The sequence below is a fragment of the Macrobrachium nipponense genome, chromosome 30 (assembly GCF_015104395.2).
Source record: "Macrobrachium nipponense isolate FS-2020 chromosome 30, ASM1510439v2, whole genome shotgun sequence".
Taxonomy (NCBI): Eukaryota; Metazoa; Arthropoda; class Malacostraca; order Decapoda; family Palaemonidae; genus Macrobrachium; species Macrobrachium nipponense.
The window spans coordinates 34,081,983-34,109,335 of NC_087218.1; the positions used below are offsets into that span (position 1 = coordinate 34,081,983).

General features: G+C 39.0%; 1 protein-coding gene across 3 annotated transcripts in view; it reads right to left on the minus strand.

The window, feature by feature from the left end:
• LOC135202419 (cysteine and histidine-rich domain-containing protein morgana-like) overlaps positions 1-27,353 on the minus strand; it is a 262,246-nt gene that overhangs the window by 186,842 nt on the left and 48,051 nt on the right. For all 3 annotated transcript variants that reach the window (XM_064231811.1, XM_064231810.1, XM_064231812.1), the window contains exon 2: positions 16,585-16,691. In XM_064231811.1, the coding sequence (XP_064087881.1) occupies positions 16,585-16,590 (6 nt within the window). In that variant the 5' untranslated portion in view covers positions 16,591-16,691. The remainder of the gene's footprint in view (positions 1-16,584; positions 16,692-27,353) is intronic.

A 27,353-nucleotide genomic window follows, 5' to 3' on the forward strand; every position in this document is an offset into this window, starting at 1 on the left:
GGGTCTTCAAACATCAAAATTATCATATATTATCAATGGGTGTTCTTTTTTACTTTCCTCACTGCCAATGGGCTCATTTCAGGATCGCACTTTCTGTGAACTCATATAAATCTTTGTTAAAATGACACCTCGGCCATAACTAAAATTCAGGTGGGGTCTGATTTTTTTAATCATAACTAAAATTCAGGTGGGGTCTGATTTCTTTAATCATATCATGCCCAGAAGGATTCATTACAGTAGCACTGTGCTTGTGTTGTTGATTCAGCATGTATTAGCACTACATTTTTTTAATCTAGATTCATCTCCACTCTTATTCCCCCACCTTTTTCTGGAGGTACTAAGGAACTAATAATAATTATCTCTGTTTTTCTGATGGGTATCTTGAACCCATTCAGATGGTACTATCTATCCAAATTTTTGGGTCTTTACTCTGTCAAAGCTCCCTCTATAACAGAACAGACTGATTTACTTGAACTGTATTTATATAACTACTAGCCTTCACGGCACCTTCATCTTTATCAAAAGTAATCAATGCTTCCCATTTCGATGTGACTTCAAGGAAATTTATCCTTATTTCAATTATACTTCTAAAGTACAGTGGTACCTCGACATACGAAAGGCTCAACTTACGAATAACTCGAGATACGGAAGCATATACGAAAAATGTACAGCTCTACCATACGAAAAGTTTCAAGATACGAAAGGTTGTTGCTGTAAAGTCCCGAGATTCGCACCGGACCACCGAGAACAATTTTAAAACTCCTGCGCCACCAACTGAGTAAACTTGCCACCATCTCCCCGCTCTCCACCATTGGTTCCTGATGCTAGTCACCCCATAAGGTTCCTGCTCTCCTATTGGTCAGCATCTACCCCATTGTGCTTTAAGTATTCTATTGGAAAAAGGATGCTGTAAATTGAAAAACTTATTCATGCAATACATTTAATAAAAAAAAACATTAGGTAAGATAGAATAAAGAATATAAATGAATGGTTATTATACTGTTTGGTAGTTCAGTAGTTGAAGAGATAATGAAAATTTATTTAGGCTTACTGTGTACAGTGATTGCTTGGCGATCGTTCGATACTCGTGAGTGCTGGATGTAAACAGACGTTTGGAAGCTTTTTTTTGTTTTTTTGTTTATTATAGTTAATGGTTACTTAATAATTATTTAAAATGAGTACATGCAATACATTTAATAAAAAAATTGTGAATTAGATATCATAAAATATAAAATAAATCAGACTGCCAACAAATACTATTTTTTAGAATTCTTCTTCTGTTTTAATATTACGTTACGTATACGTATGTTTCATTATATGTAGCTGTCAGTAACTCGGTATCTCCATTAGGTAAAGATAGAATAAAGAATAGAAATGAATAGTTATTATACTGTTTGGTAGTTTCATTAGTTGAAGAGAGATAATGAAAATTTATGGCTTACTGTGTGCTAGGAAAAATGATTGCTTGGCGTTCGTTCGCGGTACTCGTAAGACGGGTAAGAGCTGAATGTAAACAATCGATTGGAAGGTTTTTTTTTGGTTTTTTTGTTTGTTTGTGTATATACTTAATGATTAATTAATAATTATTTGAAATTAGTACATACTGATTGTTTATACATTTTATTGGCATATTCTAAGCTTTTAGCTCTTAGGTTTAGATGTCAGAATCATAGACTAGGCTACAGTAGCAACCGCTAACATAGGCTAGGATTATGCTAAGGGACATATGCTAAAGTCCTATATATGCAGTAAAAATGGGGGTTGAACATCTATGCAGTTGAATATTACTCAAGTATGTACAGTATTTTGCCTTTTTGGAGTCATATTTCTTCAGCTGGATCGGCATCGTAACCCTAGAACATGTGTTTTAGGCCTGGAAATATAATTTACTGGGGTGTTTTTGGAGGGCTTGGAACGGATTAGCCATTTTACATGTAAAATGTGGTCCAAGATACGAAAACCTCATGATACGAAGAGCGCCTCGGAACGGATTAATTTCGTATCTCGAGGTACTACTGTAATGGAAAGTTGTCCAAATATAGTATCATAGTCACATCACACTAGTATGTCTACTACATGAAGCTCTCGCAAATTTTTTACATTTGATAATTTTCCAACACAATGTTTTGAAGAGCACCATTGTGCTCTTGATTAATTGAGATTTCATGGGGGTGGTCCAAGACCTTGTCCAAAAGGTCAAGGGGTACTCAAATCCTTATACTTACTCGTCATACAGACTAGAGGAGGTATAAAAAAAAATATATATATATATATACACAGTGGAACCTCTACATGCGAAAGTCCTTATGTACAAAAAATCCAGGCTACGAAAGCAAACGACGAAGATTTTTGCTTCTGTGTACAAAAATAATTCCGGTTGCGAAAGGGTAAAGTCCGAGATTCGCCCGGGCTGCCGGGAACAATTTTACAACTCGCGCGCCGCCAACTCAGTAGACTCGCCACCATCCTCCTGCTCTCCCATTGGTTCCTGATGCTAGTCACTGCCGTAAGATCCTGCTCTCCTATCGGTCAGCATCTGTCCATCACGCCTCTATGGTACAGGCGTTCCTTGACCATTTTTTGCGGCAGCGTTATCATAAACACCTGGAATTCATTCGTTCACATATATTTCGTTTGTTAACGTAAATTTGTGTTAGTGATTTTGCTTTCATTATACTGTAAGTTACTTTATCGTGTTGTGTGTAAACTTTATTACTTAGGTTATTAACCATGGGTCCCAAGAATGTTGCTGAAGTTCACGGAAAGAAGGGGATGCTTTCTATGGAAACAAAGATGGAGATGATCAAGAAGTGTAATGTGTTTTGTAGTTTAGTGTTAATGTTTTCTGCCATTTATTAATGTGTTCGTAAAGTTAAGCGTTCATGTTTTCTGCCATTTGTCCTACCTCCTCTGTCGCCATTTTCAGACATCGCCTCACTCGAAAGGTAAGGTTCCACATTTTACTACATAAGTATGTATATGTATGTACAGTATTTCTTGTACCCTGTAAACTAATACTCTTTATTATTTACAGGTACAGTCATGGTTATGTTAGGTATTGAATGGTCTAAATTGTTCTATTTCATTGTTTATTGGTCAATTTAGCTTTATAATAAAATTTACTGTGCTGTGTTTTTGTAGGGCTTGGAATGAATTAGGCAATTTACATGTAAAACGTAGTTCTAGATACAAAAAAATCAGGTTATGAAGGACGCTTCGGAACGGATTAATTTCGTAACCTGAGGCACTACTGTATACAGTAGAGACCCGGTTCACGACCGTATTAGAACTCGACATAACGGATTTCGCCAATAAATTTCCAATAAACTTTGTATCTGTTTTCCAACCAAAAAACCAGTTTCCGACCCACGACCATATGAGTTGTAAACAAAAACTGTTTCCGCCAGCCGCCGCTAGTTGGCGTCATCCAGTGCTACCAAATGTAGCATAATTTCATGTTTTTTTAGCTTAATTGACCAAGAATTGGAGCTTAGCATAATTTCTTTCACACTTAGGGTTCTAGTACAATTTAGAATGTAATTTCACTAAAATTTTAAAGAAAATGCAGCAAAATTCCTCAATTTCATACACAGCTATAGTGAATGTATCTTCAAGTGAAATTGCCTCAAAAGCAGCATAACAAATGAGTTAATTGCTAAGTTTGAACCCAACTAAGGAATGTTAAATTTTGTGAATAATAATAAATACCCACAGTGGCATGACAAACGATCAGTAAAGTGTTGTAATGTTTTTTCTTCATGAGTAAAGAATTACTTTTTTTCCTTTTTTAATTTTTTAAGTTTTTATTTTTTTCAGTAGTTATCAAAATTTTAATTATTTCTGAAGTGATTTTCACAAATTTTCAAGTATTTATTCATTGTGTATGTTATCTGTTAAAGAAAAATAGTGTTCCAGTGGGCATGATAATGATCAAAGTAATAAGTACGTATGTTTTTCTTCTTGAGTAGAGACTCGGTTTGTTGTTTACCTTTTTTTTTAGTTTTAATTTTTCAGTAAATATCAGTAAATAACAAAATGTTATAGTTTGAAGTAATTTTCACACATTTTCAAGATATTTATTAATTGTTTATGTGACCTGTTAAAGAAAAATGGTTCTGAGTGGCATGATAATGATGCAGTAATAAGTAAATTTGTTTTGTTGTTTCTTCACATTCGTATGTGTGATCTTCATGCATTTGTCAAATAGTATAATAGTGATTGCATATCAAATAGTGTACTAGTGATGGCGCATGTGATCTATTAAAGAAAAAATGGTGTTTTATTACGAGTTTCCTAACATGTAAAAATCATCAAATTATTAGTTATAATATTGTCTGTTCGTCACTTTGTATCATTTCACCTAATATATAAATGTTTAAATTTCCATTACATCGTTGTTTTAGCTCAAATGTATTAGAGAAATGAGATAATGATAGATTAATAGCATAATTCTGGCACAAAATTGCACCATATTTGCCATAAAATTCTTGCTTGGACCGACTAGCATAATTTAGCAAAACGGTTGGTAACACTGGTGACGACACTCGGCATTGTTTAAAGTCCGCAACTAATGTTTACAAAAATTCAAACGTGTCGTGTCTTCTACACCTTGCGCGCATTTCGTTTGCTTTTTCGGTGGTATCAACTCTATACGCAGTACCTTTTGATTCATCATGGGTCCCAACATTACTACTGGCTATCTATTAAAACCTTTTGCTATGTTAATCTCTGAAATAATGGAAAAGTGTTTCCATGGCATCTCGCGTTTTCCTTCTTCAAAATGTTTCCATCATTTCCAACTCCAAAATAAACCTGAAGTTTTGTCTATCCTCTCCTCTGCATGAAAGTGATGAGCGAAAAAAAGATTTAATCAAGCACCCTTGCTTGATTTTTTTTTCAAGGCGTAGACATATTCTAAAATCATGCTCACACTTGTGGCGCGCGTTTACAGTAGCAAATGCAATACGTATTTAAGTGTTAGGTTTGGAGTAAAGGCAATGTAACGTACGTAGGTTACATGTGCGGTTCGGTAGCGAATGCAATCTTTTAAGCTTTGTTAAGCTTGCCGGTAAAGAAGAAGAAGTTAGTCATAGCTTATATCAGAGAAGCCACTATGCCCATATTAAGTGCGTAATAATTAAGAAATTAAGAAGAATCTTTTATGTTGTACTGTAATACGTCAATGTTTACGTGTAAGATTTTGGTAGTGAAACCAGTTACATATGTAACATGTTCGGTTCGGTAGCAACGCAATCTTAAGCTTTTTAAGCGTGCCGGTAAAGAAGAGTTAGCCTTAGGTTAACTCAGAATCCGCTACGGTATACATTAGTTATAGAAATTAAGTAGATTCCTTTATGTTTACTGTAAAAATACGTCATTGTTTACGTGTGAGATTTGGCAGTGAAACCACTGTCACATACGTAACGTGTGCCGTTCGGTAGCGAACGCAATCTTAATCTTTGTTAAGCTTGCTGGTAAAGAGGAGGTTAGCTTAGCTTAATCAGAGAAGCCGCTATGTATAGAATAATTATAGAAATTAAGAACTTTCTTTTATGTCTACTGTAAAAAGACGTCAATGTTTACGTATGAGGTCTGGTTGACACAGTTTACATATGCAACGCGTGCGCGCGGTAACGAACGCAATCTGTATGCTTCGTTATAAGCTGATATTAAACTCAAGAGATGCTGGTACGTAATGGTATAGTAATTAAAGACATTAAGAAGATTTTTACTTATACGTACGTATATATGTACCGTGCAGTACAATAATAATTGTCAAAGTCTAATAAGCTTGAAACCAGCCCTGATATTGGACAATTTGCCGTAAAAGACGCACCTTTTTATAAGGACATTTATGAAACAAAGTCGTTAGATCATAACATTACATTTACTGAAAGATAAATTTTCAAGCGAATTTGTATACAGTATTGCAGTCGACTCCGTTAAGATTTACCATAAATTAATATCGAATGTAAACGTTTCCAGGCTTATAGCGAGATATGGTTTGTTTACTACCATAGTCCGATATAAACCACCAGGGCTGCGCTATGTTTTGTTTCCTTAAATGCCGACTTACTGTAGGCAATTTTTCAAGTTTTTGATAAATATAAATTGGGTTTAATTTAACAGTTTATTAATTTACTGTAATAATTAGACTTGCTTTTCAATGTTTTATTATGTTAGCAAACACGTTTTATGTCTACCCACTACACTACGTTCTACTTACTATTTACCTAGGTAGCCTATGACGCTTGGTCAACAATCTGTTGGACGAGGCTAGTTTTCTTTATACTGTATATTATACATTTAAAATTATAAATACACGTTTAACATGATATTTATTTAACTTTTAATTATTTAGTTGTAATTTACATGTAATGTATTGTATAACAAGGCAAGGTTAGGGTAATAACTGATGGTCGCAACGAACGATTAATCCATTTCAGTTATTTCTTATGGGAAAACTTGATTCAGTTCTCGAAATAATTGAATTTCGACGCTCCTTCTGGAACGACAATTATCGTCGAGAACCGAGGCTCTACTGTATATATAAATAATAATAAAAAAATTTGAACTTGAAAAACATTAAAAAAGACATCATCAGCCTTTCATGGAGTTTATTCCTCACCAATGGCACAAGTGAGAACCGAATCCCAAATGTCCGTGTCCCTACCCGTACCCCATCCCCATGGAGGCATAACATAATTAGAGTGGCTCAAGTGTAAGCCAACCTGCTTGATAGGACTGAGAGGATTACAAAATACAATCATCCCCACCCCTATCATGTTATGGGCAAACCAGGATAGAATACAGAGTCCTATCCCCAGAACTAGAAACCCCTGGAACCCGTGGTCAAGTCTCGAAAGAATAGTTCAGCCTGATATCTATCAGGTCTGAACATTATCGGGCGGTTGATGATCAATCTTCCCTCACGGCTTCAACCTATTTAGTTTGGTTATATAAACCCCAATCCCAGCTGTGAATATATTTTCCTTATTTTCATGCCAATAATAAATTTACGAAAGTGCAAAATTTAAAAAAAAAAAAAAATAATCCAACAAAAAATTAAATAATGATATATGGGACTCTTGACTCAGACCCAGGAACAAATTCCTAGGGTTCAAGAGACCCTCACCACATCAAGGTAGTCTCCCACTTTGTGGGGGGCACATTTTATTGGATTTGAAGCAGTAAAAACAAAACCTTTCTTATAATTGTTTAATACAAATGTATCTTTCACATATAATAATATAAAAATCAAGCTTATAGAAAAATAAGCCACCGAAAAGACAGCGATATTGTATACAAAATTCCATGTATGGATTGCATTTTATTTTACTTAAGTCAGACCAGTAAATAACTGAACACCAGATTAAAAGAAACAAATACTCAAGAGTATGAATGGGTCACACTAACAATGCTGTATTTTTACATTCAAGTGAAAAGTCCCACAGAATACACTGGATGCAAAGCCATATGCTGAATACAGTGTTCCCACGTATTCGCGGGGGATGTGTACCAGGGACCCCTGCAAATACCATAAACCTGTGAATAGTTGGAACTCCCCTCTAAAAATGCCCATATCTGCCTATCTTGAAAGTTCAAATACCAAATGTATACTTAAAGTATCATCATACAACAAAGATACCATTGCATTGGTATTATCATCATTCCAAAGTCATCTTAAAACATTTACCATTAGAAATATATAAACGGCAATAGCAAGAGAGAGAGAGAGAGAGAGAGGAGAGAGAGAGAGAGAGAGAGAGAGAGAGAGAGAGAGAAGAGAGAGAGAAAGGTTGTCATTACAGTACGTATATTAAAAAATTTAAAAAGGTGAAATGGAAAGATTATTGTATTTAAAATGCTCACATACAAATTTTGTAATTACATTTATAGTATTATGATTACACATATAGTATTATTATTGCAAAATGTTAATAACAAACTTATTACATGAATGTACCATAAAAAGGATCTCCTCAGTAAGAGAGAGAGAGAGAGAGAGAGAGAGAGAGAGAGAGAGAGAGAGAGAGAGAGAGAGAGAGAGAGAGAGAGAGAGAGATTGCATAAAAAACCATTAACCCTTAAACGCCAATGGGGTATAATAAAAATCGTCTCCGTATGCCGAGGGGGTCTCGGAAGTGAGCGCCGAAGCGGAAAAATATTTTTTTTTTTTAAATCACTGCGCACTTAGTGTTCAAGATTAAGAGTTCATTTTTGGCTCCTTTTTGTCATTGCCTGAAGTTTAGTATGCAATCATCAGAAATGAAAAAAATATCATTATCATATATAAATAATGCAATATATGATAGCACGAAAACAAAATTTCATATATAATTGTATTCAAATCGCGCTGTGAACAAAATGGTTAAAGCAAATGAGTTCACTAAATTGCAATCATTTTGGTATATAACACATTGTAAAACGATCAAAGCAACACAGAGAAAATATCACAAAATGATGCATGAATTCATAGCGCGAGGATGTAAATGTTTTTTTTTTCAAAAATTCACCATAAATCTAAATATTGCTCTAGAGACTTCCAATTTGTTTCAAAATGAAGATAAATAATTGAATATTACTATACTGTAAGAGTTTTAGTTTACAATTGCAGTTTTCGACCATTTCGGACGAGTTAAAATTGACCGAATGTCAAATTTTTTTATATATATTTTTGTTTATATGCAAATATTTCAAAAATGAGAAAGGCTACAACCTTCAAATATTTTTGGTTGTATTCTACATAAAATTGCACACATTTTCATATATAAAACTCTATGAAACGCCTAATATGAAATGGAGCAAATATTACAAGAATGCGACGTATGCATTTCGGAGATTTGCAGCGGAGAATCCGCGCGCAGAGGGAAGGAAAGTTTTTTTTTTAAATTCACCATAAATCTAAATATTGTGCTAGAGACTTTGAATTTGTTTCAAAATGAAGATAAATGACTGAATATTACTAGACTGTAAGTTTTAGCTTACAATTGCATTTTTCGACCATTTCGGTAGTCAAAGTTGACCCCGAACGTGGATTTTTTTTTTTCTATTTATCGTGATTTATATGCAAATATTTCAAAAATGAGAAAGCTACAACCTTCAATTATTTTTAGTTGGTATTCTACATGAAATTGCAAAAATTTTCATATATAAAACTTTATGTAACGGCTAATTTAAAATAGTGCAAAACATTACGACAATCGCACGTATGATTTTTTAAGAAGAGGGTTACCGCGCGGACGTAAGGAAAAAATTTTATTTTTTATTTTTCATAAATTCACCATAAATAAAATATTGTGCTAGAGACTTCCAATTTGTTGAGAAATGAAGGAATGAAGGTAATTGACTGAATATTACTAGAATATAAGAGTTTTAGCTTACAATTGCACTTTTTTTCAACCATTTCTGTAGAGTCAATTTGACCGAAGGTTGAAATTTTGGCACTTATCGTTATTTATATGAAAATATTTCAAAACTGATTAAAGCTACAACCATGGGTTGTTTTAAGTTGTATTGTGCATGAAATTGCACACATTTCCATATATAAAAACTTTATGTAATGGCTAATTTTAAAATGGTGCAAACATTACGACACCGCACGTATGATTTTTCGGAAGTTACCGTAAGAAAAAAGTTTTTTTCATAAATTCACCATAAATCAAAAATATTTTGCTAGAGACTTCCAATTTGTTGCAAAATGAAGGTAAATGATTGAATATTACTAATGTATAAGAGTTTTAGCTTACAATTGCGTTTTTTTCGATCATTTCGGTAGAGTCAAAGTGACCCGAAGGTTGAAATTTTGGCACTTATCATTATTTATATAAAAATATTTCAAAACTGATAAAAGCTACAATTATGAGTATTTTTTTTTTTTGCATTCTACATGAAAATGCACATATTTTCATATATAATACTCCATGTAACGGCCTTATTTAAAATAGTTCAAAAGTTATGCCAATGTGACGAAATAATTTCAGAGATGTGTCACTGATACTTTTAGTGCGATAAGAAAGAAAATTCGCGCTTGCGCGCCTGCGTAACGATTGTAAACAAACAAAACACACCTTGATCCGTGAACTCCCAGCATCCCCCAAGGCGCGTGATTCAAAAGTTCTTGGCTGGTAGGCCTATAAGTATTTTTCCGCGAATTTTTAAAAAAACTTTTTTATGTCGACGTAAATTACGTCCGGTCAGCACCCAAAAGACAATTTATCTTGACGTAAAATACGTCCAATAGGCGTTTAAGGGTTAAATTCGTTGACCATTGTATGGCACTGTTACTTGACAAATTTGACAGCTTCCCAGCTCCGAGGGTCACTGGAGTTTCGAGAAGGTAGGGAAATTGATACAGAAAAAGACGAAGGGAAGAAGTTTTCATTTGAAGTTAGTTATATTTGTTATTTTAAAATATTAATAAACACATGCATCTACCTAAAAAAGCCTCTTATCACAGTAAGAGAGAGGAGTTATCCTTACGTATGTGAAATGGAAAGGTCATTTTTATCTCTAAAATACTACCACATACAAATTTTGTAATTACAATTTTATTATTATTATTGTTATTATTATTATTAACAACAGAAAATATCAATAAACATTTTCATACTAGTACCATAAAAATTCTTTCAGCTCAGTAAAGAGAAACATCTCAGTAAAGAGAGAGAGAGAGAGAGAGAGAGGACGAGAGAGAGAGAGAGAGAGAGAGAGTGTGTGTTTATCTCCTGTTCTCTCAGAAAATACTTATATCCCTTCCAGCGAAACGAGGGAGGGAGTTACAACTATGACATACATATTCTGTGTGGCAAAGAGAGAGAGAGAGGAGAGAGAGAGAGAGCGAGAGAGGAGAGAGAGAGAGAGATAGAGAGAGAGAGAGAGAGGAGTTATCCTTAATTAAAAGTGAAATGGATAGATTATTGTATTTCTTTAAAATACTATCACATAATATGAATTTTGTAATTAGAGTTATATTAATCATATTATTATGTTATTATTATTTTAAAGTATTAAAAACAAATAGTACATGTACTATAAAAATTCTCGAGTCTCAGTAAATGAGAGAGAGAGAGAGAGCGAGAGAGAGACGAGAGAGAGAGACCGAGAGAGACGAGAGAGAGAGAGAGAGAGAGAGAACACTTGGTGGCAACAACACAACAGCTCCTCCCCCTCCATCCCATTACTGATATGTTTGACAGTTTTAGTACCTGGAGTTTGAGTTTTGAGAGAGAAGACTGGTATTTCCTTCATTCTCACATAATTTTTCAAATTATAAACTAAAATCTTACTAATTCACTTTAGTATTTCTTTAATGAATTGATGTTATTGCTGTATACATTAATATTAATATTGAAAAATATGAAATCAATTATTTATCATACAAAAAACATACATCTCTCTGAGAGAGAGAGAGAGAGAGAGAGAGAGACAGAGAGCCCGAGAGAGAGAGAGAGAGAGAAGAGAATTATTATTTTTATGTGATATCATTTAATCTTTAAACTTACTAATACAGTATTAATCAGTATTAATACTATTTGAAAATTGGTAAATCCTTTTTGTACCATAAAAATCCATTTAGTCATGAAAATAACATCAAATACAATAATTGGTGATGATTTTTCGCAGGAAAATCCCGCAAATAGGCGAATCCCCCGCAAATAGTGGGTATATATGGTCCAGATTGAAATCCGTAATTCCGGAGAACGCGAATACGGGGGAACACAGTATTGTCATGTTGTAACGAAACTATTTCAAGGAACTTGGGTGAATAATTTTAATGCAAGTCAAGGATTATTTTCTTTTAAGGCAGTCATAAAATATGTTCCAGAAGGAGTGGAAAGTTGCAATAAAGAGGATTAACAATGAGTAGATTTTGATTTCAATCTGTTGACTATTCTGTGATCTCCCAACCTTTTAGTATTCGCTAATGACTTGTACCCCCCATTTATACAAGACCTTGCCTCTGCGTATCTATAGTTGCTGTAACCATATCTTGGTAATAAGATGAAAGTACTAACCATCTCCAGTGTTTCAAATTTACCTTCATGGCTGCAACTTTGCTCGTAATATATATATATGTGTGTATGTATATATAGATATAGGTATAGATATAGATAATATATATATATATATATATATATATATATATATATATATATATATACTATATATATATATATATATATATATATATATATATATATATATATATATATACATAGATATATATATATATATATATATATATATAGATATATATATATATATATATACGTATATACGTATATATATATATATATATATACGTATATATATATATATATATATATATATATATATATATATATATATATATATATATATATATATACATACATACATGTACGTATAAACTGAATCACGAAAGTTTGGAACATGAAGGGAAAATAAACAACGGAGTATCAGCGAGATCTTTCGACATTCAAACGTCCTTTACTTAGCAGATGAATGACATACATGAGAAAATGACGATACACGAAAGGTCTAAAACTCCCAGATAGGGATTATAAAGAGATTAGTACCTAGGAATCCGACCACACCTGGAAGATGAGTAATCCTCCCACCTACAAGCAAAAACATGGTTACAATTAAAAGTTTAAAGACAAACTGCTCAGACACAAGGGCAAAGACAATTAACCCTTAAACGCCGACTGGACGTATTTTGGCGTCGACATTTTTTGTCTATCGGGTGCCGACTGGACGTATTTTACGTCGACATACAAAAGTTTTTTAAATTTTTTTTTTTTTAAATTCGACAGAAAAAAGGGATTTTGACGTAGGAAAAATCTATTTCTGGGTGGACTGGCTCGTGTCGCCCTATGAAATATCCTAAGTTCATTATTTCTAGGTAAAATTATCCTAAAATTACCAGAGAAAAAAATAAAATAAAAACAAGAAAATATCAGTAAAACCGACTCGCTCACTCTATAAAAGAAGTGTCGGTATGGAAATAGGGGCGAGTGGGGATCACTACCACGAGTCATTTACCATTTAGACCTTCCAACATCAAAATCCCCCACCTGAGAGAGCTGATACTTAAAGGGTGATGCGACCGATACTACTACTACTACTGACGCCACGCGGAGAGCAGCGCCCCTAGCTGTCATCTTAATAATATTGAACATCTTGTCCTGCAGGGTGGGTAAAAAGAAACAGGGTGGGTTTCATAGGGCGACACGAGCCAATCACCAAGAAATAGATTTTTCCTACGTCAAAATCCCTTTTCTGGGCTCAGCTCGTGTCGGCCTATGAAATAGTACCAGAGAAACAGACAAGATGGAATAAAAGGACAAATGAAACCAAATAGTAAAAAGACTGATATAATATAAGTGAATCAAGACTCATTACAGTATACTAACAAAAAGTACTTAAAACTAGCTTATACTAAATAATGGTAGGATAACTATACCATATTAACATAAAGTACTTAAAATTAGCTTATACTAGAAATGGTGGTACATAATAGTAATGGTAATTAGAACAATATACAATGATTCATAATTTAAGTATATTTACAAAATATACAAACTCATGGTTCTACCCTAGCATAAAAATAAGGGTAGAAACACTGAAGCACATTATATGTACACAATGTGGATGCCCCTAGCATAAAAATAAGGGGCATTCCACCAATACGATCCTAGCGGCTAAGGCTAGAGTATCACGAAGAGCATGGCAATAGGGTGAGGCATGTTGGACGAGGTAGGTAGAAAGGAGACCTGGATCTATACTACAACTACTGTGCAGTATCAGGAGAAACAATGTTTCCCGCTGCTACTGCTGAAAATTTTAAAGATTCCAAGGACTTCAGTAATGACGTTTAAAGAGTGTCGGTGATTCCATCCAGTATACTTTTTAAGATCCTCAAAATTCATATGTTGGAAATAATTAATTGATGGGTACTACTCTGATATCATGTGCTTTAGGAAATGATTCAGGTTACCTTGTTTAATGAAGTAAAGGATCGTTGTCATTCTGATTCCTTTCACTGATAAAGTGCCACCTTTTTCTCTCGTAAAGAGAGGACCTGAGGATCTAGAGGATGTACGAGATAGAAAGGCTCTTAAAGTTGATACTGGGCAAAGAGAAGGATCTTGGCGGAAGTGGGATAACTTTCCAAGGGGCCCACCTTGCAAGAGGATCTGTTTAGCTAAAAAAACTGCGATTCGGGGAAAGTAGAACTTTCTCCGAGGGGAGAAATTCTACATGACCGCATCTCTGGATAGAGCCGACAGTTCTGAAATTCTGGCTCCTGAAGCCAGGCTTAACAAAAATAAAAAAACGTCTTCCTAAGTAGCATTATAAATGTGCAAGACGAGTTGTCAGTATCTGAGGCTAGTTTGAGGACATCATTAAAGAACCATGAAACTGAAGTAGGCCTTTGAGAAGGTCTAAGTCTAGCACAGGCTTTGGGAATAGATGTAAAGTAAGATTCCGTTAAGTCTATTTGAAAACCCAACTGAAAGATTTTCTTCAAAGCGATTATAGTAGTAATTGTGCTAGCTGCTAAACCTTTTCAAATAAGGATCTGAAAAAGGATATGGCTAAGTTAACTGTCATGGTTGTAGTAGTTTGATTCTTTCAGGAAGGATGCTAACTTTTAACAGCTGAGTCATATTGTCTAATAGTTGACTCTCTTTTATCTGATTCCAGAAAGAGGATGTTTTGTGGATCAATGTTAGCATCTTTTTAGCCGCAAAACTTCATGAAGTCCATAAAGTTAGGGTCTGAAGAATTCCTGAGGAAGCGAACACAGTCCTCATTTGTACTGATTGCGACAGCTTGGGATTGGGAATCCGTTGAGGTCGGAGACCCAATTCCAGAAGCAGAGGATACCAGTTGCTTTTTGGCCAATCTGGAGCGATCAGAGCTACCAGTCCCTTGAAAGTCCTCAGCTTGCTCAGAACTTTCAAAAGAAGATTCACTGGAGGAAAAATGTAGATTTTCCTCCATTGATTCCAGTCTAACGACAGGGCGTCCGTGGCATAAGCCAGAGGGTCCAGGTTGGGGCCACATAGCAAGGGAGCTGTGGTTCGCTTGTGAGGCGAAAAGATCTACTTGGAGACCATGGGACTCTCTTGGCATATCCACTCGAATGACCTGCCGTCTAGGGACCATTCTGACTCCAAAGGGACTGACCGGGGTCGCCTGTATATATATATATGGGTCGCCTGTATATATATATATATATATATATATATATATATATATATATATATATATATATATATATATATATATATATATATATATAAATTAGTATTTTTTGGTAAGCAAAAAATCTAACAATCTAGTGATATTCAATCATTTACTTCATTTTGCAACAAACGGGTAAATTTTTGAAAAAAAAAAAACATTTTCCTTATGTCCGCACACAGTAACTTGCCGAAAATCTCAAAAATGCTTGAGGTACCTAGTCGTAATTTTCGCACCATTTTATATTTGGCCTTACATAAATTGTTATACATGAAAATGTGTGTAATTTCATGTAGAATGCAACAAAAAATAACTCATGGTTGTAGCTTTTATCAGTTTTGAAATATTTTCATATAAATCACGATATAGAAAAAATTTGACCTTCAGTCAACTTTAACTCAACCGAAATGGTTAAAAAAATGCAATTGTAAGCTAAAACTCTTACAGTCTAGTAATACTCAATCAATTACCTTCATTTTGCAACACACAGGAAGTTTCTAGCACAATATTTCGATTGATAGTGAATTTAAAAAAAAAAACTTTTTCCTTACGTCTAGGCACGGTAACTCGGCCGAAAATATCAGAAATGCTTGAGTCACCTTGTAATTTTCACACCGTTTTACATTAGGCCTTACACAATGTTATACATGAAAATATGTGCAATTTCATGTAGAATACAACAAAAAATATCTCATGGTTGTAGCTTTGATCAGTTTTGAAATATTTTCATATAAATTACAATATATAGACAAAATTTGAACTTTGGTCAACTTTAACTCAAAACAAAATGGTCGAAAAATGCAATTGTAAGCTAAAACTCTTAAGAGTCTATAAAGTTAGTATATGTATTCATAATATGTCATGTTCAAGAATGCTAGGTTTAATTCCTGTCATTTGGCCTTAATGAGACAGTGTTTAAAGGTCCAGCTTTTAAGCCTTTATAAAGATGGTGTGTAAAGGTGCAGTTTATAACACAAGATTTATTATAATTCGCAGCATTTTAGCATCAATTCATATCAATTCACTGAATTTTAGCATTAATTCCTGTCAATTCCAATTACACATTTCAAAATTTCTTTTTTTCAATTCCTAATTGACCCCAACCCTGGTGCTGTACCTGACAGTTCTGAAAATGGATGAGTCTCTGCCACCTACACAAGCGATGGCAGCGCCACCGTGAAATTTGAAGTTTGGTCTGCCGTGGCAGGAAACTTTACAGCTATGTAATTGAATGTAAGCCACTGAAATAATTATATGATGTTTTGCATGCAGTACTTCATTGATGTGCTTCACTAATATTTGACATTAGTTTTTCTCCCTCAACAAAACAATCACAAAATAGGGTCATACTTTCATATTGAGAAATGTTGTAAAATCTGTGCTTCGCTTGTTACAGCAAGACCAGCCTTTGTATGCATCATGAAATATGGGTTCCCCAGGGTGATATGTGCAGCCTTCTGAAAAGTAAAATAATTTTTTTGAAAGTGAATTGTAATTTTCTAAACTATAAAAACCTGAGGTCCTTTACAATAGGAATTACTTACTACGAAGCTGGAACACAGTCAACACAGTGGTTAAGCAGTAACTACTGTACGGCAGACGGGTGGCCGGAGAGACCTGCCTGCCCGGGTGAAAACATTCACAATTTGCCTTTTGGCCCCAGTTTCAGATTGAGGGGTGGCATGAGGTGGGCATTAGTGTAAAGGACCTCAGGTTTATAAAGTTAGGAAAACATGTTTTTAAAGTAAATTGTATTTTTCTTAGCTATACAAACCTGAGGTCCTTTATGATAGGAATTACTTAAGGCATAGCCTGGATGCAGCCGCTGAATTTTTTAACAAGGCGGTTCAGTAGTTAACTACCAGTCTGGTCGTTGGTAGTCCCTCCGACTGGACATAGATATTCCAATTTGCTTTTGGCCCAGGTAGCTGATTGAGGGGTGGCATGAGGTAGGCAGCTAGTGCAAAGTACCTCAGGTTTGTATAGCTAGGAAAAATGTTATTGTCATGATACAATAAAGTTTTATGCATACTTACCTGGCAGATATATACTTAGCTATATACTCCGTCGTCCCCGATAGAAATTCGAATTTCACGGCACACTCTACAGGTAGGTCAGGTGATCTACCGCCCCGCCGCTGATGGCGGGAATAGGAATCATTCCCGTTTTCTAAGACAGATTTTCTCTTCCACCTGTCTCCTGAGGGGAGGTCGGGTGGGCCATTAACCATATATATCTGCCAGGTAAGTATGCATAAAACTTTATTGTATCATGACAATAACATTTTTATGCATTCAACTTAACTGTCAGATATATACTTAGCTGATTGGCACCTTTGGCGGAGGGTAAGAGACAGCTAATTTACTGAATAGACAGGAAACAACATATGTTGTAGGTAATAAAAATAAAAAACCTTGATTCCTACCTGTGTTAGCGAAAGACTTCATGGCTACTGCCTAGGAGCCTGTATCGCTTCAAGAGCCTCAGCGAGGTAGTGACCTCATGCTAAGAGTTCTTGATGGTCTGTTACAGGGGTCTTACCCACTTACGCGACAGAACCTTAGGATCTTTGTCAATGGGGTCCTATCCACTTACATGACAAAACACCTTGCCTATTGGCATGATCATAGAGCACGACACTAATCCCGATCACCTGATCCTAATAAGGGTTAGTACTAAGATTGAAAGGAGTCATCCCCGAACATCCTTTCAAGCAACCCACAACTCAACAACAATATTACAAAGTATCATTAAAAACACAAAAACAAAATTAAGGATCTGCATCTGCTCCATAAGGTCCAAGAGAAAAACATTTTTCGTATGTTACTCTAACATCCTTTAAATAGTGGGATGCAAATACTGAATTGCACCTCCAATAAGTTGCTGCTAAAATGTTTCTCATGGACATATTCTTAGTGAAAGAAAGGGAAGTTGCCACAGCCCGGACTTCGTGAGCTTTTACTCTCAGCAGCTTTAAAGAGTTCTCTTGGCAATTCCTGTGAGCTTCGGTAATCACAGCGTTCTTTGACATAGGTCTTTTGGGGTTTCTTACCGAACACCAAAGACTTTGTCGACATCCCTGACGCTGTGTCTTCTTTTTTAAATAGAACTTCAAGGTCCTGACTGGGCAAAGGGACCGATCCAACTCTCTACCTACTAGAGAAGAGAGTCCCTTGACTTCAAAACTTCTAGGCCAAGGTTTAGAAAGGGTTTTCATTCTTTGCTAGGAATAGATCCTGGAAAGAATAACAGCCGAGTCTTTTTTAAATCCCACCCAGAGACGTCCAAAGCATGTAATTCACTGATCCTCCTCTTAGCAGTTGCGAGGGCCAACAGGAATATGCATTTACTAGTAAGATCTCTGAATGAGATTTCTCTGGAGGTTTGAACCTGTGAACCCGAAAATCCAAGGAATTTTAGGGGATTACGTTAACGGTTCCAAACCTCGGGGGGATAAAAGAAGATCTCAATTTAGTCGTCTTGAAAGACCTGATGATATCATGAAGATCCTGATTATTTTCCAAATTCAGTCCCCCGTTTCTAAAAACAGCTGAGAGCATGCTCTTATATCCCTTGATAGTGGATACAGCCAATTTCGACTCTTCTCTTAAGAAGAGGAGAAAATCCACGATTTCGGTCACAGAGGTATTGGAAGAGGACAGCTTCTTCGACCTTCACCATCTACGGAAAACTTCCCACTTCGATTGGTAGACCTGCAAGGTAGAGGCTCTGCGGGCTCTAGCAATTGCAGTTGCAACTTTCTTTGAAAAGCCTCTCGCTCTGACCAGTCTTTCGATAGTCGAAAGGCAGTCAGGGAGAGGACTTTGGATGTTTTTGTGGAACCTCTTGAAGTGGGGTTGTCTGAGCAGATCTGTCCTGTTTTTGGTAGAGATCTGGGGAAGTTCCCACTGTCCATTCCAGTACCTCTGTGAACCAGTTTCGGGAAGGCCAGAAGGGAGCAATTAGAATTAATCTTGTTCCCTCCGATGCCACAAACTTTCTTAGTACTTCCCCCAGCAATTTGAATGGGGGGAAAGGCGTAGGCGTCTATGCCTGACCAATCCATGAGGAAAGCATCGATCGCCGTGGCTCTGGGTCTTCTTCTAGAGAGCAGAAAGTTGTCTATCTTCCTGGAGAGGAACGTGGCAAACAGGTCGATCTGGGGTCTTACCCCAGAGGGACCACATTTGTCTGCAGACTTCTGAGTGAAGCATCCACTCTGTCGGGAGTACCTGGTTCTTTCTGCTCAACCTGTCTGCCCTTAGGTTTTTTACACCTTGAACAAACCTTGTCCGCAGAATTATGCCCCGTTCCTCTGTCCAGGTTAATAGATCTCTCGCTATTTCGTTCAGTGAGAAAGAGTGAGTGCCCCCTTGATTCCGGATGTAAGCCAGAGCTGTGGTATTGTCGGAATTGACTTGACTCACCACTCCTCTGACTTCCGCTTCGAAGTATTCCAGGGCTAAATGAATCGCCAGGAGTTCCTTCGCATGATGTGCAGTGTAACCTGTTCTTTGGTCCAGGTACCCGCCACTTCCTTTGGACCCAGTGTTGCTCCCCAACCTGTTTCCGAGCATCTCGGAAAACAACACTCAGTGAGGGTTCCGAATCAAGAGGGACATCCCTTCGTTCTTTATTAATGGGGTTAACCACCACTTCAGGTTGGACTTTATCCCCTGTTGAATGGGAAAACAGTCTTACAGGTCTCCTGTCTTTTGACTCCACATTTGTCTGAGATAAAACTGCAGAGGTCTGAGATTTTGTTTAATCTCCCTAGGGAAATGAACTGCTCTAACGAGGAAAGGGTGCCCAGCAGACTGAGCCATTCCCTCGCCGAGGTTCGTTCTTTCCTAAGAATTTAGAGATTTTTTCTAAGCCTCGAGCAATTCTCTCTGCGATGGAAACACCCGAAAAACCAAAAGAGAATCCATCTGTATCCCAGATAGACTATGTTCTGTCTGGGGATCAATTGTGATTTCTCGAGGTTCACGAGTAGTCCCAGAGATTTTGTCAACTCCAAAGTCTTCTCCAAGTCCTTCAAGCACTGAAGTTCCGATTTTGCTCTTATTAGCCAATCGTCTAGGTAAAGGGATATATTTATCCCTTCTAGATGTAGCCATCTTGCAACATTCGTCATTAGTTCGTGAACACTTGAGGGGCCTTAGGACAGGCCGAAGCATAGGGCTCTGAATTGGGAATACTTTTTCCCTGCATCATGAATCGAAGATATTTTCTTTTCGATGATGGATGCAGGGGCAACATGAAAGTAACGCATCCTGTAGATCTAGGAGACCATCCAATCTCCTGGACTGAAGAGCCGCAAGAACCGATTTTGATGTTTCCATAGAGAACTTTGTGTTCTCTACAAATCGGTTCAATGCGCTCACATCCAGGACCGGTCTCCACCCTCCCGAGGATTTCGGAACCAGAAAAAGACTGTTGTAGAATCCTCGGGAATGCGGATCCCGAACCAATTCGATGGCCTCCTTTTGCAACATCTGTTCTACCAGTTACAATAATGCTTCTTTCTTGGCAGGGTCCCTGTATTGGGCTGACAGTTCCCTCGGGATTGTTGTCAAGGGAGGCCTGTCTCGAAAGGGGATCATATATCCCTTCGTTACCACTGAAAGGGACCATCTTTCTGCCTCTCTCAGATTCCATTCTTCGGAAAATTTCCGAAGTCTGGCTCCTACCGGTGCTTGAAGGACTGGTGTCTCATTTTGTTTTCTTGATAGGTCTGAATGAAGACCTACCTCTCTTCTGTATTCCTCTCTTCTTAAAGGAGGGTCTGGAAGAGGAGCTCCCTCGAAAGGGCTGTTGAGGAGTACGATTCTCTCTCTTTCAGGAAACCGAGGTCCTTGATTTCTTTGCAGATTGGGCCAAGAGATCTTGCGTGGCCTTTTCTGTCAAAGAATGAGATATGTCCTTCACTAGTTGTGCAGGAAACAATTGGTCCGAAAGAGAAGCATAAAGAAGAGATGACCTCTGAATAGGAGTAACTGCTTTCGTCAGAAAGGAACTAAATAAGACTCTCTTCTTCAGAATTCCAGTTCCAAAAAGCGAGGCCACCTCTCCTGATCCATCTTGAACCGCTTTGTCCAAGCAGGACAGTACACTATAAAGGACTTCTGGGCTAAGAGATTCCTTCTCTTGAGTCTTCTTGGCCAACACCCCAAGGGACCAGTCTAAGAAGTTAAAAACTTCTAAGACATTAAACAATCCCTTGAGGAGATGGTCCATCTCAGAAGTCCCCCATGTGATCTTTGCCGATGACAAGGCTTGTCTCCTTGAAGAGTCCACCAGATTTGAAAAAAAGAAAAATAAAAAAATTGCTTCGGCAGTGGTAGGGAGAGCTAGACCCAGTGATTCGCCCGTCTCGTACCAGATTTCCTTCTTTCCTGAAAGTTTGGAAGGAGGGCAGGCAAAGACGGTCTTCCCCACCTTCTCCTTGGATTTAAACCAATTTCCTACGAATCGGAGAGCCTTATTCATGGAAATGGTTGGCTTCATCTTAATGAAAGATGATGACTTCGAGACCTTAGTACTTGTAAACAAAGAAGGAGGAGCAGTAGGGCTTAAAGAGTCCCCAAACTCTTGAAGTAAGAGGGCTGCCAGCGTCTTATAATCTGACAAGCCTGGAGCCAAGTGATCTTCCGACTCCGAAACTTCTTCCAAATCCAATTCCATTTCCGAAGAGGATTGTTTATTTTCAATAGGAGATGGGTCTCTTGCAACATCTGCCCCACTCTCGCAAGAACGACGACCGCCTGTGCGGCAACTTGCGTCCCTACGAGAGATAAGTTGATCCTGCAACACGACCTTATCCTTCTCCTGGCAAGAGCGACGACCGCCTGTGCGGCACCTTTCTCTCCTGTCAGAGGAAGGATGTCCTCTCCTATCGTTTTCCACGGAGCCACCCATATCCTGACAAGGGCTACGGCCGCCTGTGCGGCACCTAGAGTCCCTGTCAGGTAAAGGCTTATCCTTCTGAAAGCTAGACAAATCCTCCTGGTTTAACTGTCTTTTGGAAGAAGTCCGTACATTCTGGCACCTGGATGGGGCTTCTGGCTCATTGCGCTCAGTTGGCGCTTGTGGCTCATTGCGCCAGGTTGGCACCCGTGGCTCCTGCGCCAGACTGGCGCTTCTGGCGCATTTCGGCAGGGTGGCGCTTCTGGCTTCATGGGATGGAGCTTCTAGTGCATCTGGCGCATTGCGCCAGGTTGGCGCTTTTGGCGCATTCTTCATACTCATCCGAGTAGAATCCCCAACTTTTACGTTAGATTCTTCTTTCCTTCCCTTAGTTCTCTTTATCGGAAGGAAAGAGTCCTTTTTTCTGGGAGTCTCCTTCGTAAAAACTCCTACTAAAGCGGAGAGCTGCTCCTGTACATTTAGTAGAATTTTTGCAGCAGCATTCTCTTTTTCCTTTCCCGATTCAGGTGAAGGAGGTCTAGAAGAGGAAGGGGACTACAATTTGCGTTTTAGGAATTAATTGGTTTTTCTTCCTTTCGCATGGAGATCATCGGAGAAAAGCTCAGGGCTTGAATTCAAAGTTGGAGCCTTCCAACCTTCCAACTCCTTTTTTAAGGGGCGTGACAGTTCATCAGAGCTCCAGCCCCTTACATTAGGTGAAGAATCTGAAGACGAAAAACACAGTTTTAGGATGCTTTTTTGATAGCGATCCTTGGCAGTTCGGGTCGTCACAGAATTTGCCGAGGGGACGCCTGATCGGTGGGGATTCTCCATAACCTCCGTAAGGCTTTTGACATTCCTTCTCCTCTGGGCCTGTGAGCTTGGAAGAGGTCTAGGCCTAGGAGCGAGATGAAGCCGATCAGACGCACCCTCCACTGCACTAGGACAACTTAAATCACTATCACTGTGCTACCCTTGTAACGTTAGCATTTTGACGTTCCATCCTTTGCAGTGCAGCTTTAAGATCTGCAATTTCCGTTGCTGGATTTGCAGTCTTAGTACAAGAGGAAGAAGATACAGGTTTAGGGTTAGGTGTTACTTTGATTGACTCGTTAGAACGAGACCTACTTACGCTTCTGGAGGAAGCCTTCCTAGCCCTATCCATATCCAATTTCCTTAAATAGGAATTTAAATTCTTCCATTTCTTCCTCATTCAAACCTACACATTCATCAGAGGTGTTAGATATTGAGCATTCATTCATTCTACACCCCTTACAAACTGTGTGAGGATCTACCGAAGCTTTCGGTAGCCTCACCATGCATCCCTCATTTACACACTGTCTTCTAACCGTAAAGCTAGAATCCGACATTATGAGAAAAATCCAAAAACCAAGTCCAAATAACAGTCCACGAAAGAGTATGCCAAACCAAAGATCCAATACGTCACCAAAATAACCGGCTTAGAAGATCAATAGCGATTTGTGAAAAAAAAAACGAAAATCAATCAGGAGTAACAACAACAATGTTGCTGTCACGGCCGAGATGAGAGAAATCTGTCTTAGAAAACGGGAATGATTCCTATTCCCGCCACCAGCAGCGGGGCGGTAGATCACCTGACCTACCTGTAGAGTGTGCCGCGAAATTCGAATTTCTATCGGGGACAACGGAGTCTATAGCTAAGTATATATCTGACAGGTAAGTTGAATGCATAAAAATACTATTCTTTAAAAAACTGTGATTTGTTCCTACACGTTATACAAACCCTCAGTCTTTAATGACAGGAAGACTCACTGATTGGTGGGTGGAATCTGAGTAATCTCCAGTGAACCGACTGGGGTTCAGCCTACCTGAGATTTCCTTCCTGGTCGTAATAGCGAGGTTGGGAATCTAGCCACTGATTTTCACTGGAGTTAAAGAATTGCAAGATCATAGTCAGTCTTCTGGGTTTAATCATAAGGGGGAAAGTATGTGTCCCCCTTAAGAGAAAGCTAAAAACCATTTTGTCAGAGAGTAGGGCAAATACATGTTATGCGTTTGTCTTATGTCAAGGTCCCTCCTTCCTGCCTTGTGAAAGGAAGGGGTGGATATTTACTTCTATTAATAAATCATAGAAAATAGATAGGTTACTTACCTACATTGGCTGCTCTGTCCAGCATGTAACGGTTCACATTACTCTCTATCCAAATGGAAAGAGTAGGATGAAAGGAAAGCCAGTCACTCCACAGTCATGCTCATTCATACCATACAACGAGGCAAGATGCAATTCTGTCCTTTTAAGAGGAGCTGAGTAAGCTACACTTGTTGAGCAGCCACCACCGGTCCCAAGGAAAAAGTGTCCAAGGACCTGTGGGTAATCCCACAAAGGTAATGAGAAATAAAGGTGGTGTGCCCAGATCCGTGCCTTCAAAACCTGAATGCAAGGGCTGAGTGCGAGGGACACAGCAATGACCCTGACCTCGTGAGCTCTCGAGATGAAGTGTACCCGTGTCCTCATCAGCAGCAGAGTACACCTTCCTGATTGCCTCACGAAGCCAGAAAGAAATAGTGTTCTTTGACACCTCTTTCTTGGAACCACCAGTGCTACTGAAGAGTTGTTGACACTCAGGCCGGAGATGAAGAGTTCTCTTCAGGTAGCGCTGTAATTCTCTAACAGGATAAAGCATCATCTTGTCTTGATCATCATCCACAAAGTCACTCTGGGAGGGGATGGTGAAGGACTGGAATCTGGCATCAGGGACAGATGGATACAGAGTCTTTGCTACGAATTACGGGACGAAGTCGAGCATAACCAATCCCCATCCCCTAAAGTGTTTTACATCATAAGAAAGACCATGAAGTTTGCCAACTCCCTTTGTCGATGCTAGGCCAAGCAAAAAGACAGTCTTGAGGATCAGATCCCTGTCTGAGGGCTCTCAAAGGGGCTTGTAGGGGGCATGAGTCATGCTCTGCAACACGAGAGTCACATCCCACTAAGGAGCCTGAGGTCCTAGGCGGGAAAGACCTCTTGAAGCTCCTTATAAGTAAACATATCTCGAAGGACGAGATATCAATACCGTTAAACTTCAAGACAAGGGTCAGTGCAGCTCTGTAGCCTTTTACAGCTGACAGACAGACAGGAGCTTCTCTCGGTGAAGGAAGACGAGGATATCTGCAACCTGCTGAAAAGTGGCTCCGATCAGAGAGATATCCTGCCTACGACACCAATCACAGAAGACGGACCGCTTTTCTTGGTATACCGCTGCAAGAGGACTGTCTGAGGTATCCTGCAATTTCTGCTGCTGCTCAAAAAAACCTCTCGCTCGCAAGAGACGGTGGATAACCTTCAGCTGTGAAGACACATGGACAACACTGCCTGGTGATACTATTGGATACGTGACTGGCACAGCAGGTTCTGCCATGGCGAGAAGAGCTAGGTCGGGATACCAAATGGCCTCAGGCCATTTGGGTGCCACCAGAATCATCCAAAGATTGAGTGATCAGCACCCTCCTGATCACAGCTTGAACCAGGCAGAATGGGGGAAAGGTGTAAACTCCCAAGGTTGTCGATACTGAAAAACGTCCTCTGCAGCGGCCCATGGGTCCACAACGACATATGTAAAGGACCTCAGGTTTGTAGTTAGGAAAAATACAATTTTCAACAAATTATTTGTTCTGATACGAAATACAAACCTTCGGTCCTTTAACAATAGGAAGACTCACTTATTGGTGGGTGGAATCTGAGTCTTATGAACAGACTGGTGTTCGTCCTACCTTGGATTCCCTCCCTGGTCGTAAGAGCATAGGTAGGGATCCTAGCCTCTGCCCAGCTGATCGGGGTGTGCACCGTAGGATCAGTGGTCAGACTTCTGGACCAAATTATGAGGTAGGCAAGAGTACCTCTTATAAATAGCAAAAAGCAAAAACTAGTTCCTACTTCACGAGGCAAGGTAAAGTTATGGGTTTGTCTATTGTTGGCTTCCACTCCCCTCCTTGTTGGGGGGTGGTGGATAAACACTTCTACCCCTACTGAAAGGGATAGAAAGGGGCTCGGTTGTGTAGCTTACCTGCATCGGCCTTCTGTTCAGCGCAGTGACGACCGTGGCCCTCTGCCCACAGGTAGAGGAGAAGAATGAAGGATGAAGAGAAGCCAGTCACACTCTCTTTCACTCGTCCATTCATGCAGTCACACAAGGATGCGATGCTGTTCTGTCCGCTCGGGTGCTGGGTAGACTACACAACTTGTTGAGCAGCCACCACGGGTCCCAAGGAAAAAGAGTCCAAGGACCTGTGGGTGATATCAAGAAGGTAGAATGAAGTGAAGGTGGTCTGGTTGGCCCAAACCCCTGCCTTCAGAACCTGCGCCTGGGAGAAGATCTTGCTGAAAGCAAGGGTTGGAACAATACCTCTGACTTCGTGGGCTCTCGGACGAAGGGTACGGGTGTCGTCAGTGCCAGCTGTCTTGTACGCCCTCCTGATCACCTCACGCAGCCAGAAAGAAAGTGTGTTCTTGGAAACTTCTTTCTTGGTAACCCCGGTGCTAACGAAGAGGCGTCGACACTCAGGCCTGAGGTGCCGAGTTCTCTTCAGATAGAGCCGTAGCACCCTCAAAGGACAAAGCAGCATCTCATCCGCATCATTATCGGTGAAATCCTTCAGGGAGGGGATCGTGAAGGACTCGAACTGGTCATCAGGGACCGAAGGATTCTAAGTCTTCGCTACGAAGTTCGGGACGAAATAAAGCGTCACTGATCCCCATCCCTTGGAATGCTTGACGTCGAAGGAAAGACCATGAAGTTCCCCTACTCTCTTTGCCGATGCCAGGGCCAGCAAGAAGAGGGTCTTGAGGGTCAGATCCCTGTCTGACGACTCTCGGAGTGGCTCGAAGGGTCTGCAAGTCAAACTCCTAAGGACGAGAGGCACGTCCCATCCCGGGGGACTGAGTTCCCTGGGTGGGTAAGACCTCTCGAAGCTCTTCATCAGGAGGGAGATCTCGAAAGAGGAGATATCCACACCTCGCAGTTTAAGGACTAAGGCCAGGGCGGCTCTGTGGCCCTGAACTGCATAGACGGAGAGGAGCTTCTCTCGGCGAAGGAAAACGAGGAAATCCGCTACCTGCTGAAGAGAGGCTCTGAGAGGAGAGAGACACCAACCACAGAAGACGGACCACTTTCCCTGGTAGACAGCTGCAGAGGACTGTCTGAGGTATCCAGCCATATCTGTCGCTGCGCTGC